Raw genomic sequence first — 20,086 nt, 5'->3', positions numbered from 1 at the left:
AGATTGTAGATTAAGCCGATTTTCAAATATGAATCCTATTTATTTCACACTGTCCACAATCACTAGTATGCAACCCAGGAAAGAGCAAGATTTAATCCGCTATTCGACAGGCACACAGGAATTTTTGCGGTAAGATTAAAAAGAGTTCTGTTTTAGTTTGGTGAGTTTTAGGTTGTGGATGGACACCTGCTTTTGAATTCTGGACAGGGTATTGTTAAGCGAGTGGGTGTTGGTTGAGCAGGAAATTCTGATAAGGGTCTGATTATCATCAGCATACTGGTGAAAAGTATACCAACATTACTGAGGATTTCTCAAAGAGTGTGAGACAATATTGATTCCTGAGTGATAAGGTTAACTTCACTTGATATGGAACTCACTGTTTTATTCGCTTGGACGTTTTTGGAGAGATATGAGGTAATCCAATTTAGAAATGTTGCCTCAGTGCCCATCTATTCTTTCAGGATATTAACTGTATCAATGGCATCTGAAAGGTATAGAAGAAGATGATGGCAGGGGTTGCTCTATTTGAGGAAACAGAATGCGTCCTCAAGCACTTGCAGTATTAAGGTCCATGTGATGCAGCCCTACCCGATTGGAATTAGTCCGGGATGTTGTTTTTCTGGATATCAAAAGAAAGTTGTAAGACTACCCAGCTTTCTCGCATTTTGCCTAGGAAGGAAAGGTTTATGGCAGTTGTTTGAGTTCCTTGAGTCTGCACAGGCTTTTTTTCAGAAGGTAGGAGACTGTCTAACTTTCAGATAATCTGGGAAGGTGTCTTGCTTAGCTGACAAATTCAATAAAGTGGTCCAGAAGGGTAGCAGCTCTTTGGCAAACTTCTTACTAATGGATCCTGGCACAGTGCATTGAAGTGACTTGGCAGTTTAGTTTTGAGTAGCTCCGTGTTCGATATTGCATCAAAGTCAGACCAGCGAGAATGTGCCTTACAGGTGAGTTTTTGGTCATTGAGGTCAACAGAATGGGTGAAAGAGAGACCTGAATAGAATTTCTTTTCTTTGCAAAGAAGGGCTTAAAGTGTGGAAAACCGGGCATTTCAGACTGGTACTTTGCTTGTAGAGAACAAGAGGACTCAAGCTCGCCCATGAGTAAAGAGGGCATCCCCAATAAAGTATGTATAGATTAGTCCAAATACGTGGGTCCATATCCTCTGTTCATCTCTGCTTAAAGAACATACCAGCAGTAGGAAAAAATGTAATGAGAGAGGACTTATAAATGAAAATGAGAGATTCACAGCTTTGTGTGCCGGCCCTAAGTTGCGAGAGAGCAAAAGACACACAAATGATGGAATGTGGAACAAATCAAACATTCACCCCCAGTCAAGAGATCTGGCTTACATTCTCTGTTCTTTTGCTCACCATGCCACTCCAGCTTTGACCCAGCCATATGCAAATCAGTTTTGACCCTGCTCTTCATGGGAGCAGTCCAGCTCAAACTGCGAAGTCAGGTCCTCACTGGACCAGAAACAAGCACCCTAGGACTGGTTGGGCGTATCACTCCTCATCAACCAGGATAGCTTGAATACAGTGGCACAGTGAGCCCGGGAACGATGTCTGGGCATACCCGGCACACTTAAAGTGAACAAAGCAAACACAAGGAGATGATGGACAGTGTGCTGAAACTTTTCAGACACTCACCCCCAATCACAGATCTGGGGTAAATTCATGGTTCTTTTGCTCACCATGCCACCATTCCGTTTATCATTTGTTCCTACAGCATTTTTTAGACCTAAGTTGCAGCAGAATAATTGGGGAGGGGGAATGTCTCAAGACTTTATTGAGTTTTCCTTGGGCTTGTCTTTCTTGATACATATGTTTTGAAAAGAAGGAGAGTGAAGGGTTCAGTCTTTTTTATTTGCTTTTCAATAAAACAAATATTTCAACTGAATCCTCATGCACTTGTTGTATTTCTCTGTAGTGGTGTTCATGTCTTTCTAAGAATAACATGAGGAAATGTTCCATCTAGCCCTGTCGAGAAGAGCTGTCATGTCTATGGTTTTGGTGTCAGGAAACCACATTGTCTCTTGTTTCTGTTGTCATTAGGTTTTCCGGTGGCCATAGGCCAGAGTGAATGAAATCTGAAAATGGTCAGACCAGTCCACCAGTAGGAGGTCTTTGGCAGACAAAGGGATATCCTTTGAGATGAGCAGACCAAGAAGGTAGGCCTTAAACTATGAGGAGTTTCAACAGCTTTTGTATGAAAATGCTGTCAACAAGGAAAGAAGGCAATAGATTGACAGATTGGTCTTGGATGTCACCTCAATACAGAAATACCTGAGGAAGGTGCTGGCCTCAAGAATCAACAGTTGAATTATAATGAAGTCCATGCACTCTTCAATAAATGTGTTGTCTTTACTAGGCGGTTGGTAGATGACATTTTACCTGAGAGTAGATGCCTTATTCGTGAAGATCTCCTTTGAAGGGCATTGGAAGAATTGTTACTAAACAGCAGGACATTTTCAGAAGCCTAATGTGATCTTATGAATAAGAACTACACCACCACCATGCCTGTCCCCTCAGTTACATCATTTAGGAAAATACTGCTAGGAAAGAAGGCTGTTGAAGGACTCGGAGAGCCCTATTTCAGTTGTGACTAGGTTTTCAAGGTTGAAAATCAAGATGGTGTTAGGAATCCACATACAGTATTTAACTACTGAACAGATGTGCAGCATGCATCAATGAAAAGAGTGTCTTGTAATGAACACAGGGTTTTGCAACTGACTGTTAGGTATTGAAATCAGGTTCCTTCCTTTTACGTTACGGGTAGGTGTGGGTAGGTCTATTGTTTATAATAACTGGAATGATGGGGTTTAATGGGTTTGATCACTTACCTGTTTAGAATTGGGGCAAGTGATTATCTGGCTTTAAACTAGTTCACAGAGTCACTATAAAGTTCAACAGCTTTGCCAATTTCTCCATCATTGAGGGAGTATTGTGTTCTCCTGGAGCAAGGTGCACAATTGCATCTTGAAAGTCTATCTTCCCGGATTATTTATCAGGGCCGTTGGTTGGGTTGGTAGATGAGGTGCGCCCTGAGATAAAGCTTCAATTTCAATTTTCTAAGTCAATTTAGCCAAGGAGGTTGTAGATCTGGAGGGGGAGACGAGTATAGTTTGTGGAGATGAAACTTGGATTGCCCTATCAGGCTGGCGGCTGAGTCTGGGAGATGGGGTCTCCGTGTCACCCAAGGAATCAATCAGGGAATTGTAAGCACGCTACTCACTTGCGAGGGTCTCAAGGCGCTGGGGGAAGTGGGGGGGGGAGCAGCTCCGTTCAGCTGAAGAGCCAGGTCTTGAGTGTCTTCCTGAAGATGTTCAGAGATGGGGCACATCTGATGTCGACTAGGGGCTCGTTCTAGGTCTTGGCCGCGATGTAGAAGAAGGCCCTTTTGCCAGTTCTGGCTCTGCAGATGCGCAGGGTTTCAGTGAGGGCGAGTTCGGCGGATTAGAGGTTTCTCTTGGGTACATGGAAGATGATTCTCTTGTTGAGGTAATGGGGTCCGGTGTTGTGGCGCTATTTGAAGGCGTGGGTAAGTATCTTGAAGGTCATTCTCTTCTCGATGGGAAGCCAGTGGAGGTCTCGCAGGTGTTGGTTGATGTGCTCTTGTCGAGGGATGCCGAGAACGATTCTGGCTGCGGTGTTCTGAATGGTCTGCAGTTTGAGGAGCAGAGACTTGTTGATTGCGGCGTAGAGGGCGTTTCTATGGTCTAGTCTGCTGGTTATGAGTGCGTGGTTGATGGATTTTCTTGATTCGGGAGGATCCATTTGAAGGACTTGAGAAAGATGCGGAGGGTGTTGAAGCAGGTGGAGGTGACAGCGTTGACCTGTCGGATCATGCAGAGGGAGGAGTTGAGTATGATGCCGAGGTTCCGGGCATGGTTGGTGGGGGTGGGCGGGCTGCCAAGGGCGGTGGGCCACCAGGGGCTGTCCCAGGCAGAGAGGGAGGGTCCGAGGACGAGGACCTCTGTCTTCTCCGAGTTGAGCTTCAGGCAGGTGTTGCACATCCAGGATGGGACGTCCTTTATACCTTCCTGAAAGCTGAGTCTGGTGGTGATGGGGTCTTTGGTGAGGGAGAGGTTGAGCTGCATGTCGTCGGCGTAGGAGACTATGTTGAGTCCGTGCTGGAATCAGCAGGAGAGAATGAATTTGGGGACCGTGAAAGTTGAGATGCATTGAAGGAATTTGGGAGGTAATCAGAAGGGGGTTTGGGAAGAGAGAACGTTGGAGGGGGTGTAAGGTTGTAGGCAGAGGGAGGAATTTACCATAGGCTTTATACTAACACAGCTTCCAGGTGAAAGAAATGGAATTTGTTCATGTCTATAAAGCTGAAGGTGAGTGCAGTTGGGTTTACTATTGTTGCCAGAAGTAAATGAGGTCCAAAGCCATGGTCTTTATTCTAGCTAGTTTCATAGTTCCCTATTGCAGAGAAGGGCACTGTGTGGCAGTCTCAAGAAATACTATCTTACTGCAAGGTTTGGTTTAGGTTAGTACTTGGTTCTTTTGAAGGAAGGTGAGTGGTAGTCTTTTTTCTGGACATATTCTTTTTTATATGGTTGGTGGAGGTACTCTTTTCCAGCAGCAGGGGGAGATTCATGGTATGAAAACTTGCAGAGGAAGTTGAGCAGACGTAAGTTCTTAAAGCAAGATGCTGGGTTTGAAAGAGTCAGGTCAATTATATCCAGTCCAGCCTCACGTCCTTCAAAGGAGGCAGAGGGTGCCCGGCTTGGAACAGTCGTGGAGACAGTTAAGCTTGAGCTTTAGTCTAAGAACTCAGCATTACAGACGCAGTAGGTGGGCAGACGGTGATGAGCAGTACCAGTGATGTAGGTGGATCAGGGTGAATGCATGAGTAGTAGAGGAGTAGAGGAGGCCTCCTCTCCTGGTCACTACTGGCTCTGTGCCCTGCTACCAGCTCCTTCAGTATGAGTCTGTGCCAGACATGACCTCAGCATCCCTCCGTGAACCACATGCAATTTACAACGGTAGCATTTCATCTCACATCTAGCTTGGTCATGGGGACGATGCAATCACAAGTGACCGGAGAGCGGATGGGACTGTAAACCTTTTTGGATTCTCATTCAGGTCTCATAACTTACAGCTTCATTCCTGGATGGGATTTCCTGAGAAGAATTTGCACCTAATGTATCCCAGGGTAGAGGAGCTTGTAGTGGAGCTTCCGTGCTTGTGGCGGCTATTTTGTGAGAAGTAGCAACTGCTCAGATAATATAGTATAATAGGATTTTCATTACACCAGATTTTGTGTGTATGTTCTACAAAAAACATTTTTTAAACTGTATAATATGAAGTGTCCTGTTGATGAAAACATATATAGCCCAGCTTGAGTTGCAATGGTTTAAAATTACTATGCAGTAAATGATGCATTCATTCATGTAGTCATTCATCTATTCATTCAGATTATGCCTTTGTAATATAAAACAATGTCCTTACAACAATAAGAATCTACTCAATAGGTGATACACGTTCTCTGAAATGGTAAGTGGCATTCAGAAAAAAGGTGTCACCTGATCACAGGCTGTACTCAATTCCTCCACCCTACATTTGGTTCTGTGCATGTTCCACTAAGAGCATCCTGCCTGGAGCACATATTAACTGTACTATACTGCAGCAAAGGACTGATAGCAACTTCCCTGTTTGGGGAGGCTGTCTGTGTCCTAAGGAATTTATTGTGCTGAACATTACATGAACCCTTCCATTTCTGAGAAAGGCACTTTTTTCAAATTAAGTAGTCAGATTATCCATTCTCTGTAGTGACCACCTCATACCTTGTCACATTAATTTACATTGGAGGGGAGAGTTAGATGTACGGCAAACCATTTACAGCATATTAAACACAACTTGAATGAATGTATGACAATCTCCAACTGAGGGCCAAGTGCTCATATCCAGGGCCGCTAGAATTATGTGGCAGAAGATGGCGAAATTATGTGCCAAGAAACAGCAAATGATGTGGCGTAATGCGGTACATTTTTGGATAGTATTACTTCATTAATTTGTAATATTTCACTTATTAACACTATCTGGGCATGCACTGTATCTTATTAGTACATCTAAACATAGCTATTACCAACAGAACGCTGACCAGTGTACTTTGGCAAAGGGTACTTACACTATGTGGCAAAACACAGAACAGGGTTTTTACAAATTTCTGAACTGTTTGAGCTAGAAACTATTTTTTTTTGTTAAAATCTGGAGACTATGCAACAGATAATGGATTATGTAACAATTGCGGCAGATCCATAATTATGCGGAAAAATACCACAGACACACAGTTACATAACTCCAGTGGCCCCTCTCATAGCTCAGATTGACCCACAGGCATTATATGTCAAAGGAAGCCACAGTGAGCACAGTTACCTGTTGTTGCATTCGCCAGTGATGGTTCTGTATCGACTGTCCGGACAAGCTGCCGGCATTGACTGATAGGCACACCCAGTGACCTTGGAGACGGAGTGAAGCTGTTCAGCAGTGAGTATATCTGCAAACGGTTACAGCAAAAGTATTATTAAATCATTACTAATCCTCCCAACCCCTCTATTACTGAATATGTACTTTTTAACTCCCAATACATTTGCCAAACCATTCCATTGCCTGGTTTGTTTCAAATGTTTTTTACCATGCTTGCCTTATTCAAGTACTTTTATCAAAATTATTTTTCCCAAAAAATCCTTAAGTTGTTAGATTGGGAGCTGTTTTACTGGTCATCTCACATTGTTCCTTTATCTGCTAATAGTCTTGTCTCCTTTAAGTATAGAATGTACAAAGTGCATTCTGGGAAAAGTAGAGCAATAGGGCACTGTACAAAAAAAAATCCAAACCTCGGACCACGCCAAAAACCTCGGCATCATTCTCAACTCATCCCTCACCATGAACTGACAGGTCAACGCCTTCACATCCAGCTGCTTCAACACCCTCCGAATACTCAGCAAGACTTTCAAGTAGATCCCCCCTGAGTCAAGAAAGACAGTCACTCACGCACTCATCACCAGCAGACTTGACTATGGAAACACGCTCAACACGGCATAAACAAGCTCTTACTCCGCAAACTCCAGACGATACAGAACTCCGCCGCCAGACTTGTCCTCGGCACCCCCTGGCATGTACACATCAGCCAACACCTATGAAGATTCCACTGGCTCCCCATGGAGAAAAGAGTCACCTTCAAAATCCTCACCCATGCCTATAAATGCCTGCACAACACCAGGCCCGAATACCTCAACGACAGAATCAACTTCCACGTACCCAAGAGGAACCTCTGATCTTCCAACCTCGCAATGGCAAAAACCCCATGCATCCACAAAGCCAGAGCAGGCTGAAGATCATTCTCCCACATCGCGGCCTAAACATGGAACGAACTCCCGGCAGACATCAGGCATGCCTCCTCCCTGAACACCTTCAGAAAGGCTCTCAGGGCCTGGCTCTTCCACTGAACGGATCTGCTGAACACCGCCCTCATCCGTAGCTCCTTGAGACCCTCACGGGTGAGTAGCACGCTTTACAAAACCCTGATTGATTGATTGATTGATTGATTGATTGATTGATTGATTGAAATAAGATTGGAAGGATATATGCTTGATAAACAAATGGATAAATAACTTAAGGAACATTTTAAATATATTACAAATTTAAAAATGCTAAAAATTACAAATAAAACCACAATGGAAATTACGAATATTCAGTAGAGTAGATACTTCAAGAAAGAGGTCAAGAGACGATAACAAACCTGCAAAAAGTCCACTCAAAGAAATGTGTTTTTGTGCACTTCAAGAAACAATTACTGAGGAGATTGTGAGGATTTCAACTGACAAAGAATTTAAAAAAATATAGTACAACATCAGAGCATGCTTCATTTTTTAACTTTGTCTACTGAAATGGTGTATTGTCAACACAATATATGCTGTTGCTGTACCTTAAGAGCACCAAACCAGACTATGGAGGCTGCGTGCCAGACAGACCCAGCTCCCTTCCCAAAAGCATTGTATTTTTCAGAGAGAGTGTCTTCCACACACCAACAAAGCCTCCTCTACCCACCCCCCCCCTTCCTAAACTCTGGGAAAGGAGAATTGAGGGAATTTGACTTTCAGAAGTCATGTTCTGTTGGTCATAGGCTTTGGTCGCATGTAGAGGACTTGGGTCTCTCTCTGCCCATGATTGCTGGCACAGGTTAAAGTGAGGCAGAGTCTACATTACAACAACACAGTAGATGCAGTGAATGCCAGGTCTTCTAACCCATTCTAAAGTGGCCACTGATCTACCAGGGACTCCCTGTTAGCTTATAGTAGGAATTACTTTCCGCTTGCCTACATTCTTATTTATACTCACCATATTCTAATCTCTTACTGGTTCCACTAAACAGGCTGCTAATTGTTGTATTTCTTTGTTATGCAGTACAATCTATCATTGGTAGTACTCGGTCTCCTCTGGTTGGAGACACTCTGAACATTCTCTCAGTGGTTGTGTTGAGCCTCCTCTTGTTGGTTAATCTCTGAACTGTCTCTCTTTGGTTGGAACATACAGTCTTTTGGTAGCTTTATTGGACATTATCTAGTGGCGATACTTAACAATCTCTTACTGGTTGCACTAAGCAGTCTGTCAGTGGTGTGTTAGAATGAACAGACTATCAGTGGTTGTATTTGACCTCCTGCGGTTGGATATCCTCTGAAGAGTATTTCACTGGTTGCAATGGACAGCCTCTTGCATATAATATATGATATGTAATACTAAACAGCCTCTTAGTGGTTATACTAAACAGTTTGCCAGTGGCTGTACTGAGCCCTCTCTGGTTGGTTAGACTGAGCAGCACTTTGCTAGTTGCTAGTTAGTGAACAGTCACCTCCCAGGGCTATTCATCAGTCTCTTACCTGTGATATTGAAGGGCCTCTGGTAGGAGTTCTCCACCCTCTCCTTCAACAATTGGAAGGTGGTCTCCATATAATCCGCTGCCCGGATGGCGGTCCTGCTGCCGGCCACCGGCTGCTTGAAGAAAGCCATGATGTCCGAGGGCGAGAGGCTCCCCTGCTTCAGTTTGTTCTTTAAACTGGGAAGGAAAAATATATTTTGGGTCTGGTCAATTTGTTGTGTCTTTAATTTTTAGTTAAATGTGTCAATTGCCAGAGCTGCAAATGAAGACATTGATCTACACACAGATCATGAGCAGCACCGCAGCAGTGCAAGCCCCGTGGCCGAGGACTGGACCTACATGCCTTAAAGTTCTGATTCACTTTTATGGTTATCAAAAAAGTGAGCTTTGTAGTGCAGTTACTCTTTTCATTTCTAGATCTGAATCTAACAAGTGTACCCCTTTTCCCTTATTTTATGATACTAACTTCTCTAGAACATGTTGTTCCTCGCATGCTGTACCTCCCCATTAGGTAAGATTTTCAAATTCTGAGCTTGGACAGGAGGTTCTTGCAGGCAAAACAGAAAGACAAACTTTTATCCTAAAAATAACGTTTTCGAGACCAATCTTAACAATCTGAATTTCTGATGTGCGAAGAGTCTACACATTCTTAACCAGTTTACCATTAATGTCATGAGAGCCCTTGACAGTCCTCCAGTGATCCTCCAATGGAATCAAATATTAGGAGCAGATCATCTGTGTATTGTAGTAACAGGACTATATCACTAAATAACTTTTCTACTTGGTTTCTACTGACCACCATTCGTCTCAATATCTGATTTGTGCACACTCAGAAGTTTAAGTCTAAATCAAGATGCTAAGTTTGGTGATACCCCACAACTGGCCCCAGGATGCTTGTTTTCCGGTCCAGGGAGGCCATGGCCTGGCAGTTCCGGATGGACTGTTCCCATGGGGAGCAGGATCAATGCTGATTTGAAATGGCTGGGTTTGAACTGGAATGGCGTGGCAAGGAAAAGAATGATGGATTATACCCGTATCTGAGACTAGGGATGAATGGTGGCCAGTGTTCAGCATTCCCTCTATCATCTTTTTGTGCTGCATATCCTAATATCGTGCGGGAAAATATCAATAGCATGGGGTTTGGTTGTTACTTAGTGTGATGTTGCACTATTCTGATGTCCACACTTCAGAATGAGGGCTAACGTGGTAATACTGCATATTTTGTCCTTCTCTGTGGTTTGTAAACTGTGTATGTGCAGTGTTTTTGTCGGCGCTAATTCCACTAGATTTTACTTGGTAAAAATTGTGAGGTGAATAACAGTAAATCTCAAAATACCAATTTGGCGCAAAGTGCCCACTCGTAACGAGGGCCAAAGCAGGTCCTGTCATGAAATGGGTGTACAGTTACTAAATCCTACTTAGTTGGAAAGCTGGCCTCGGCAAAAAGACGTCCCTACATAATCTCTGTGTGATCTCTTTAGGTGTGAGGAATGAGGAGTGGAGTTAGTGGTTAGGGTATCAAGATCTGAAGTAAAGTAGGGGTGGCATACTTCACCCGCAGAGAGAAATGAGGCACAGCACACATGGGAAGGGTAGACCAAGCTACCTCGCATAGAGCAAATATAGGACCTAATGTAGAGTTTGAAGGCGGGTTACTCCATCACAAACGCAACTGATATCCCAACCACCTTATTACAACTACCTTAGGATATAAAACACTTCCAATAAGGCGGACGGGATAGCCATCATCTTTGTGACAGAGTAGTCTATCTTCTAAACTAGATCAGGCCCATAGTATCACCAGCAGCAAAGAATGCTTCACCATCGGAGAGAGGAGAGGTGTGACATACAAGAGCAGGGTAGACTAGGCCACCTCACATACACAGACCAGACATAGTATCAACAGCAGCAATGAATGCTTCACCATCGCAGAGAGGAGAGGTGTGACACTCATGGAGGGTAGACTAAGCCACCCCACATACACAGAACAGACACAGTAACACCAGCAGCAATGAATGCTTCACCGTCGGAGAGAAGAGAGGTGTGACACTCATGGAGGGTAGACTAAGCCACCTCACGTACACAGAACACACACAGTAACACCAGCAGCAATGAATGCTTCACCGTCGGAGAGAAGAGAGGTGTGACACACAAGGGCAGGGTAGACTAAGCCACCTCACTTACACAGAACAGACATAGTATCAACAGCAGCAATGAATGCTTCACCATCGCAGAGAGGAGAGGTGTGACACTCATGGAGGGTAGGCTAAGCCACCCCACATACACAGAACAGACACAGTATCACCAGCGGCAATAAATGCTTCACCATCGGAGAGAGGAGAGGTGTGACATACAAGGGCAGGGTAGAATAAGCCACCCCACATTCACCAAACAAACATAGTATCAACAGCAGTGGTGCACGCTTCACCAGCAGGTAGTGGTGAGCCTAAGAGGAAGTGGAGCTCGTTAAGAGGTGGCGGATCTTAATCGGGTGCATATAGAGCAAATCTTGTGGATTTATGGGAGTGATAGATTCAGCCGTGATGGAAGCTCCAAGGGGCTAAGTTAGAATTCGGGCAGTTATGATTGCTCTGAAAGGGCAGGTCACTGTTCAGAGTCCTAACAATGATAGGATTTCTGGCAGTGATCTATGGTGAATTCTCTCTTCACTCTAACAGTGATGGCAGCTGTAGAGCAACGAATTGAGAGATTAGTAGTTGCCTATTTTGAAAGGGGCAGGCTCTAAAACATGTTATGATGCAGCTCTGAAAGAGCATGTTGGGGAGTGGTGGAAGCTCTGAATGTGCAGGTCCGAGAAGGTCAGAGACCAGAAGACAGGAAGTGATGTCAGCTTTGATGGTGAAAGATGGAGGTTCGGAAATTGAATAAAGAATCCTGAAGAGACATGTCAGACGTCGGAATCAGCCAGGCATTCTGCGCCTGATTGCAGTAGTATTACACCTCTCTGTTACTCCCACACATGAGAAATTGTCTTATAGATATGACTCAGTAATACCCAAACCTTCAGACTCACGTTTGGCGCGTGTGCTTGTAGGCGGAATCCACCAGGTGCTTGGCTTCTTCAGCACACCTGAGAATGAAGGGAGTCTCCACCTCTTCCAGCCCATCTGCAAAGATGAAACTCAGATTAAAACACAGACTGGTGCCATTTACAAGAAAAGACTACAGTCTGCCACTTATCTGCAAGTGCTGCTGTGAAACTAACAGTACCTGCTCGAATTCAGCCATTGTCAAGGAAAAACAAACCACAGCCTTTTAATTCGTCCTGTGTATCATGCTATTTTCTGGAGGTTTTCTCACAGTTGCCGTGGAATTCTTTACACAAAAACGTGAGAAAAGTTTGAGGGAGTAAACCTTTCCTGTTTATTAATAAATGTATCCATAGTTCCTTGAAGCAGGAACATTTTGATATCAAAAAAGACAGGGTAGGAAAGAGAGAATAAAAAAACAAGGCAAAGAGCAAAGTCAGGAGAATAAGCTAAAAGAAGTTGGATGGAAAAAGGTGGTGTGCAGACAGGGAAAGGTAAAAAAATACTTAAGGATAAAAGTCAAGTGAGATGTAGGCAAAGGTACATGGGGACGATGAGAAAGAGAGTAAAGAAAACAACAAAGGGAAAATTAGACACTGACAGCAGATTTGTAACAAGTATTGACAAAACCCACCCGTCTAATTTTTTTAAAACAAGAATTGGAAAAGCCAATACATATGGCTGTAACTGAAAATCAGCTTTGCTAATGCTTGTTACTAGAAATGTCTCCAATCAGACATAAGACAAGCTGCAGTATGTTGGGTAGTTTCTAGTGATCACTTGAGTCAGAGATAAATTATTTCTGCAGTAGTCTCCATGGATTCAAAAACAAATCCTTTCTGTTTCAGACTGCAGTACCTCGCACGTCACTTCCGGGCCCAGGTGTGTAGGGAAGGCTATTTAGCCTTCCCCCACCCTCACTGGCGACCTCTTTGTCGCCCACCTCGCCTTTTTACCCTCCCTACCGCTTACCCGGCGTGGTGTGGTGGGGTGGGGTTTTTGGCTGAACGTTTTAATGTTTTTCTTTTCGTTGCAGGCGGAGTTACAGGGCGATCTGGAAGCAGGCCGGTACAAAGGGTACCTCTGCGCGGCACCACGTGGTGCCTGAGCCAAAACGAGGAGCCTCCAGAGAGGTCCCGGAAGCCGGTCGGCGCCCCGCTAGGCCTGCGGGCGGTTGTGGGCCTGAACAACCGGGGGCTTGCTATGCGACGCTCCGCCCCGAGAGGGGGGGTGTGAGTAGAATTTCAACGGCACGTGATCGAAAAAAGAATCACTTTGGGGGCAGCACTTGCGGGTCGTTCCCGTACTGCCCGGCTCATCAGGCGGGGCAGGCGAAGTAGATGGCCGCCTGCCCTTGGATCGCCTGTAAGATAACCCACCTATTACATATCCTGGAATTATGTAATAAATCCTGCAGCATTTGTTACCCATTTACAACTGTTTCTTGTGTCTTCTTTGGGTAACCTAATTTGGGGGAGGGGGGAAAGCGGGGTGCCCCTGGGGGTACTATGGTTGTTACTAGAGGTCACTGTCGTGAGAAACAGATCTTTTCTCTAGCAGGCTGCAGTATCGTAGGTGTTTACAGAAGATCAGGCTGCAGGAGCATAGATTAGTAACAGGTGGTCCTAGAGTCTGAAACAAATGCTTTCAGGGGCAGGTGGAGTACTTTACGTTATTAATAAAGGTTCTGGAATTCATCACTAATAGTTTTCTGTGGCAGAGTGCAGTACCTCGGGTCGCCACTAGAGGTTCCTAGTGTCCTCCTTTTCAGGAGTATACAGCTACACCTGCAGAACCAGTCAAAGGTGGTCACTGTGCACACGGTTCGGCCGTGACTCAGGGCACTTATGAGTCGTGATGCCCTAGCCAGGGCTGGCCTTGGGCGCCATTTTTCAGAGGGGCGTATCAGGGAGCTCAGCTGCCTGACTTATTGTCATGCAAAGAGCAGCGCGTCCATTCCACTTGATCTCAGTCGAGTCCCATTAAAGACTTTGTAATCAGCCCTTAATGGACATCAGTGTAATTGTTAGCACGGCACCCCATAATTTCCATGTTCCTCACACAGTTCCGTCACACCGCAACGACACACAACAAATGCCAAACTTTCTTTCCACCCAGAGCGCTGTCCCGGGCAATCCGTTTTAGAGCCGGCGCTGGCCTCAGCTTTACTTCACTGTTGCAACATGGCTGACAGGCTTTAAGAATGGTGCAGTTAAAAAATGGGGAGCGAGATAGGAGCACCTGGGAGGAATGGATAAGCACTGGGGGAGATTGAGCAGACAGAGTGCAGGGGCCAATGATTGTGTGTGAACGTCAACCTTGAAGGATGCCTACATCCGTGAGGTGCCAATGACGGAATCAGCACTGATGGACAATCCTGTTATCCAATGCCTAGAGTCCACTGAACCACATCAGCCAATGGATGAAATTGGCTGTTTAGACGCCCCTGTCTGTGTGTGTGTTTTATGTTGTGTTCAATTGTGTGTTGTGTCTGGCAATATGTCTTACCATACAGCTAAAGCTACCTCTAAGTACCAGTTGTGCACCGGGGAGATAAGATAACATGATAGTTTTATCTTCCTCACTTAATGCATCTGTTCACTGTAGTGTGCAACAAGTCCTTATGTACACTGCCTACAAGCTTGCATTGCTGTTCAATACCGTTAACGTGTGTAGTATATCTGAGGGTGCATTGCTATGTGTAAGAGGCCGTACAGCTTGCCTCCGCACAATCTCTTCAGTATTAAACGACTCAAACAATGAGAGCAGGCATATCTCACTCACTCGTAGCCGATATATCTCACCCACTCATAGCAGGCAAATCTCACTCACTCATAGCAGGCATATCTCACCCACTCATAGCAGGCATATCTTGTCTACTCATAGCAGGCATATCTTACCCACTCATAGCAGGCATATCTCACCCACTAGTAGCCGATATATCTCACCCACTCATTGCAGGCATATCTCACTCACTCATAGCAGGCATATCTCACACGCTCATAGCAGGCATATCTTACCCACTCATAGCAAGCATATGTCACCCACTAGTAGCCGATATATCTCACCCACTCATTGCAGGCATATCTCACTTACTCATAGCAGCCATACCTCACCCATTAATAACAGACACTTCACACACTCATGGCAGGCACATCTCATTCACTCAACGCAGGCACAGCTCACCTACTCATAGCAGGCAGGGCTCACCCTCTCACAGCAGTCATATCTCATCCACTAATAGCAGACACATCTCAGCCACTCATAGCAGCCATTTTGTCACCCATTCATAACAGACACCTCAAGAATTCATTGCAGGCACATCTCACCCACTCATTGCAGGCACATCTCACCCACTCATAGCAGTCACACCTCACCCACTCATAGCAGGCATATCTCACGCACTCATAGCAGGTATTTCTCAAACACTCATAGCAGCCACATCTCACCCTGACACCGTCTGCCTCTGCACTAACAATCCCATTAGTACCCATGTGTCATCCACTACCAGAGCCGACATGTCTCACCGTGCCACTGCCGGCCTCGAGGAAACATTAGCTCCACTCACTGTAATATTCATTATAACTAACATTCATTGAGTCCACTCCTGCCCGAAGTCACGGCTGCCCCTAGCCTTTACCCCCAAACTCTGTGACCTCATCCCTCAGGAGCTCTCGGTCCGCACAGAGCTCACCCGCGTCCAACAGTCTAGAACCCAGCGTGTCCTCGGTAGCGGTCTCACCCCGTCAGAGTAAACACCCCCCTCACAGGGCACTCTCCAAAGCTGGAGCGCTAACTCGGGGGATAACTTGTAGGCTACAGGGTAAAAACATGTCAGGGGGCGTCTTAACCTTTCTTATAGGCAAGAATAGTTCTAAATTCTAAAAAACACATTTCATATACATTTAGGTTTGAAACAGTGAAACCAAAAATCACTAGTTCGGTTATTATCTGAACCTGATTTCGCCTCAGCAGGGGCCTGAATGTCGCTTTCATTCTGCACAGTTTTAAAGCATGTTTTAGGAATGAGCACTCAGGGGCCAGTAGGGAAGAGGGACAGCGGCTGCGGGACAAGGCCTTACCGTAGAAAGAAGCTGCTGCTGTCTGTAAGAAGCCCAGTGCCAGCAGCAACCGGAGGGCAGCTCTCACGGGACCCATGGCTGAAAGGCAAGAACAGAGTTAGAGAAGGCCGGCCCGACCCCCCACCTACCCCCGGCAGCCCTCAGCATCAACATGCACAGGAAGGGCTCTGGAACAGCGGGGCGCTCGATCCCCAGCACCCCAAGCATCCCCGCCATCTGACCCCAGTGCCTGGCAAGGTTCGCACTGCAGGGGGGCACGGCTGCTTTCCAAGAAGTGAGGGTCGTGACTCGTGACCTCCCGTGACGCAGCCTACCTGCCCGTCACTTGGGGCCTGTGATGGGCGTTCCAGAGGGTGAACAGGGCCTGTTCCAACAGCTGGGGGAAGCCTGACCCCCGGGGTACACACAGGGGCTGATGCTGCACCCGGTGTCACAGAAGAAATCGGGATTCACTGCCAATCACAGGGCGTGTGCGGGCACCGCGTCACCCCACCCACAGAGATGCTGTGCCAGCCGGGTACAGTCCTGGCACAGGGGCCAATGCGCCTTGAACCGGTGTTGGAGTTGCATTCAGTGCTGCAAAGAAATATGTCTATACCATATAATATACAACAGTTGGGAGGGAGGGGGACGAGCGCTATATCCCTCGTGTCTATATCCTCTCTCGGACAGTCTCTTAACCCCGCTGCTCTCGCTCAGTCCCTGTACGGACAGGGCGAACCTCTTACCTGCTGGAAGGGTGACAATACAATGTGTGGCCTCTCAGCTGCTGTGTTCTCTGACTGGCGCCGTGCAGAGACAACGATTGCCTTCGTTTTTATAGACCCAGTGACTCGTGACTCTGGGAAGTGACCCCCGCAGTCACCCCCTCCCGATCCCCTTTCCCGTGTCTCAGGGGTCTTGCACAATGATGAGGCCCCCCGCCCGCATTTCCCCTTCACCTGAAACCATCCACCATTGAAAGAGGAACACACTGACCGGGCTCAGCGACACAATCACGACACATGTGTGAACACACACTACAGAAGCTGACTGTGAACACACCCAAGCGCTGACGAGGTGGGCCCAGCACCCTGCATATTCACCTCACAGGAGCGGCGCAATCGTTAGTGCAGCAGGTGCAGTGGCACTGGGGCCCAGGGGTGTGAGGGGCCCACTGAACCCACTATGACTGTCTGTTACTATCCACTTTGGACTCGAGGGGCATTTCTCTGCTTGCACTGGTGCCCAGGACACATTTGTAACTCATTGAAGCCTCAGCGCTATGTGGCAGATTCTGAACTCTCATGATCGTGCTATAGAAATGTTGCAAATAATTAATACATCGAGTTGAGACAGCAAAGAAGGAAAACGCAAAACGTTACGTTTACAGTTCCCACCCCCTCCCAAAGAGTTTACATTGTAAATCTGTTTCTCGGAGGCATCTCTCTGGGTCTGGGCAGGCCTTGGTTCCGGGGCAGTAGCCCTCTTCTGCCCGTTGTTTCCCACAGTTCTCCTGGGCCCAGAGGCGCCATTGCCCTCCGAGTGGATTACCGAGTAACCCCCTTTGCCCCAGAGGTTCAGGACGGTTCTAAGGACCTGTGCACATCAGGGGCAGATAGGGAAATCCTTGCAACAAGCATTGGCACTGCTCCTAGAAACACAGGAACCAGATACTGCTGGGAGCTTGATGGAGCAGGTATAGCAAAATGTTGTATACCTCCTCTATTTTGCATGAAATATTAATTACGTAATCATTCTAAATATGAACTTGTACTAATTGTGTGGAGTGGTATAATTAACCAACAAAGTGCACCTTAATAAACACAAGATACATGCGGGACTAAAATGCTAATTGCATGTCAAATAATTAAATGATGAACTGTGGTACGCAAACTAACTTTAGGATGTGTTGAAATAGAGAATTGCATGATTCATGTTGCTTTTGTGATGGTTTGTGCTTCCAGTGCTGCAGAATGGTGAGTATTTTGGCTTTGAATGTTGCTACAAGCTAGGAAAATACTAACATATATTGGGATTAGTGCGGGTTTAACATTAGAATCCTCATTTCTATATATTAATTACCGTTATGTTTTTTTGTGCTTAAGTTGGCATTTTGGCCTACTAGGCCGCAGTACTTAAAATGGAGTTCGGAAGTGGCCACCATCATGTGAGCGCGATGTCGACTTTGCAGCCTCGAATGACTCTGAAGATCTCCAAGCGTCCTCCGACGAGAACCAAGATGTTCCTTGTCTAGGATAGGAATAGGTGGATTGCCAAGATAAGGACTAATGTGAATGACCGATGGACAATGGGAGACCTGTACAAGAAAGCTTACATGTTGTCACTTCTGAACTTTTGCCTGTGAAACTACCAAAAAGAATACAATTGAGAAGTGTCATTCCCGGTCTCATGGGAAACAGGCAAACATGGGAATATTGAAGAGACTTGCAATTTTCAGATGGATTAGCCAATCAGAACACTTTTCTACCCCTAAATTGTTGCGCATTATCCTAAAAGTAAGGAGGGAAAAAGTATAAAAAGAGAGGGATTTGGAAGAGGGGGTGGTATTGTCATTCTCTCTGTCGGAGGCTGTTGTTGTTGAGGGTCGATTTGTGGGATTATTGGTTCGGATTGATGCGATCGCCTGGTCCCTTGGCTAAATAGTGGGGACTGCATCGCGCTGAAGGAGATTTCCTGGACTTACCTGGGTTTCTTTGATTATAAGGGGACGATTCCATCTGAAGGGATTTTGATTATTGCTGTGGGTTGACGGGTTCTTCTGGAGGTGGTCGCCAATATTCAAATTTAGGTAAATATAAGTGTTATGTCAATTTATGTTCATGATCAAAGATTGGAAATCGCTCTATAGAAACAAGATTTGAACTGTAATCCTGAATAATTAGTTTAGATAAACTAAACTTTGATTAATAAGAAATGAGTTTGTGATTTCTTTATTAGGCGTTGAGAGTTAACAGAAAGGTTCCGAAGCTTTAATGTGTTTAAGCTGGCTCTAAAATCCCCATCAACCAGTCCAACTAATTGGTCCATCGACCAAGTGGTGGAGTGTCTTGATGCTAAAGTTAGGATTCTATAGGTGCTGATGTATATAATGTATATAATATAAAGGAATTATTCCCGATAGGTAACAAGGTACCCCACATGTCCAGCGCTTCTTTTTTCCTCCTGTGTACAGACTTGAGTGAGACGTGTGAGTGTTGGTGTTATGGGCCCCACCAATGAATGCGTGTGTGTATGAATAAGTGTGATGACGGGTCTGTGACGCAGGGAGAATATGTAAATTTGCCCCTTTCTGCTGGAGCAAGCTGTCTGAGTGTAAAGGACCCACTCATAGGCTTTGACTTTCAAGGGTAACAAGGTCAAGGTGCACTCATGGAGGGGGGTGAGGATATGGGTCAAGCAGCACATGTGTCACTCACAAAAATAAACAGATTGTTGCAGCCATGGTCTTTCTTTTGTAAGCAGGGATGACACGTTTATTAATATTAAGCAAACAGGCTCGTTAACTTTAGGAAGTTCTATGGCACTTATATTACTTCCGGTATCCCTGTGATTACGTTTCTTCCGCCATCTATGATCAGTAAGGGGAGGGGTCATTGGGGGTACACCAGGGCTCCAATCAAACATGAATTTAATCTTGAATTTAGCCAAGCTCATGCGATCTGGAGCTCTCTGGGGGATATTACAGAAGAGTCACCCTGGTGTCAGTGATGGCCATGGGCGGGTCTTCATCGCAGCTTGCAATAGTCACATCAGGGATGCCGGATCCCAAGTGCAGTATACTCAGGGTGCAGGAGGCTCACAGAGGTGAGAGGCCACTAAGCGGAAGGTCGCTTGAAGGGTCATGCACAGGCCTCACTTCTGTGGGGTGGATGGTTCCATAATGAGGATGGCTATATCACAGGGGGGCCTCTTCCAGGGTGTAGGGACTTGCAGTGGGGTCAGGTACCTTGAGGGGTCTCCCTCCCAGGTTCACATGCCAGTCTCAGGCCTGCACTGATTTATGGAGTTGGCTGCTCCGTTTTTGTAAAGTGCGAAGTACTCACCCTTAAGGGTCTCAAG

At 45.8% G+C, this 20,086-nt stretch overlaps 1 protein-coding gene across 1 annotated transcript in view; it reads right to left on the bottom strand.

Annotated features, from left to right (window-relative positions):
* Nucleotides 1–16,816, bottom strand: part of LOC146859093 (eosinophil peroxidase-like) — a 55,075-nt gene extending 38,259 nt beyond the window's left edge. Inside the window, exons 1-5 of the mRNA XM_085649746.1 lie at nt 16,753–16,816; nt 16,025–16,102; nt 11,927–12,020; nt 8,894–9,069; nt 6,390–6,510 (exon numbers count right to left, since the gene is read on the bottom strand). Coding sequence (XP_085505872.1) covers nt 6,390–6,510; nt 8,894–9,069; nt 11,927–12,020; nt 16,025–16,100 — 467 coding nt within the window. The 5' untranslated portion in view covers nt 16,101–16,102; nt 16,753–16,816. The remainder of the gene's footprint in view (nt 1–6,389; nt 6,511–8,893; nt 9,070–11,926; nt 12,021–16,024; nt 16,103–16,752) is intronic.
* Nucleotides 16,817–20,086: the final 3,270 nt, after the last annotated feature.

The sequence above is a fragment of the Triturus cristatus genome, chromosome 3_2 (assembly GCF_964204655.1).
Source record: "Triturus cristatus chromosome 3_2, aTriCri1.1, whole genome shotgun sequence".
Classification (NCBI taxonomy): domain Eukaryota; kingdom Metazoa; phylum Chordata; class Amphibia; order Caudata; family Salamandridae; genus Triturus; species Triturus cristatus.
The sequence above is the reverse complement of the archived record's forward strand: the minus strand, read 5'-3'. Positions and strand labels throughout refer to the sequence as shown.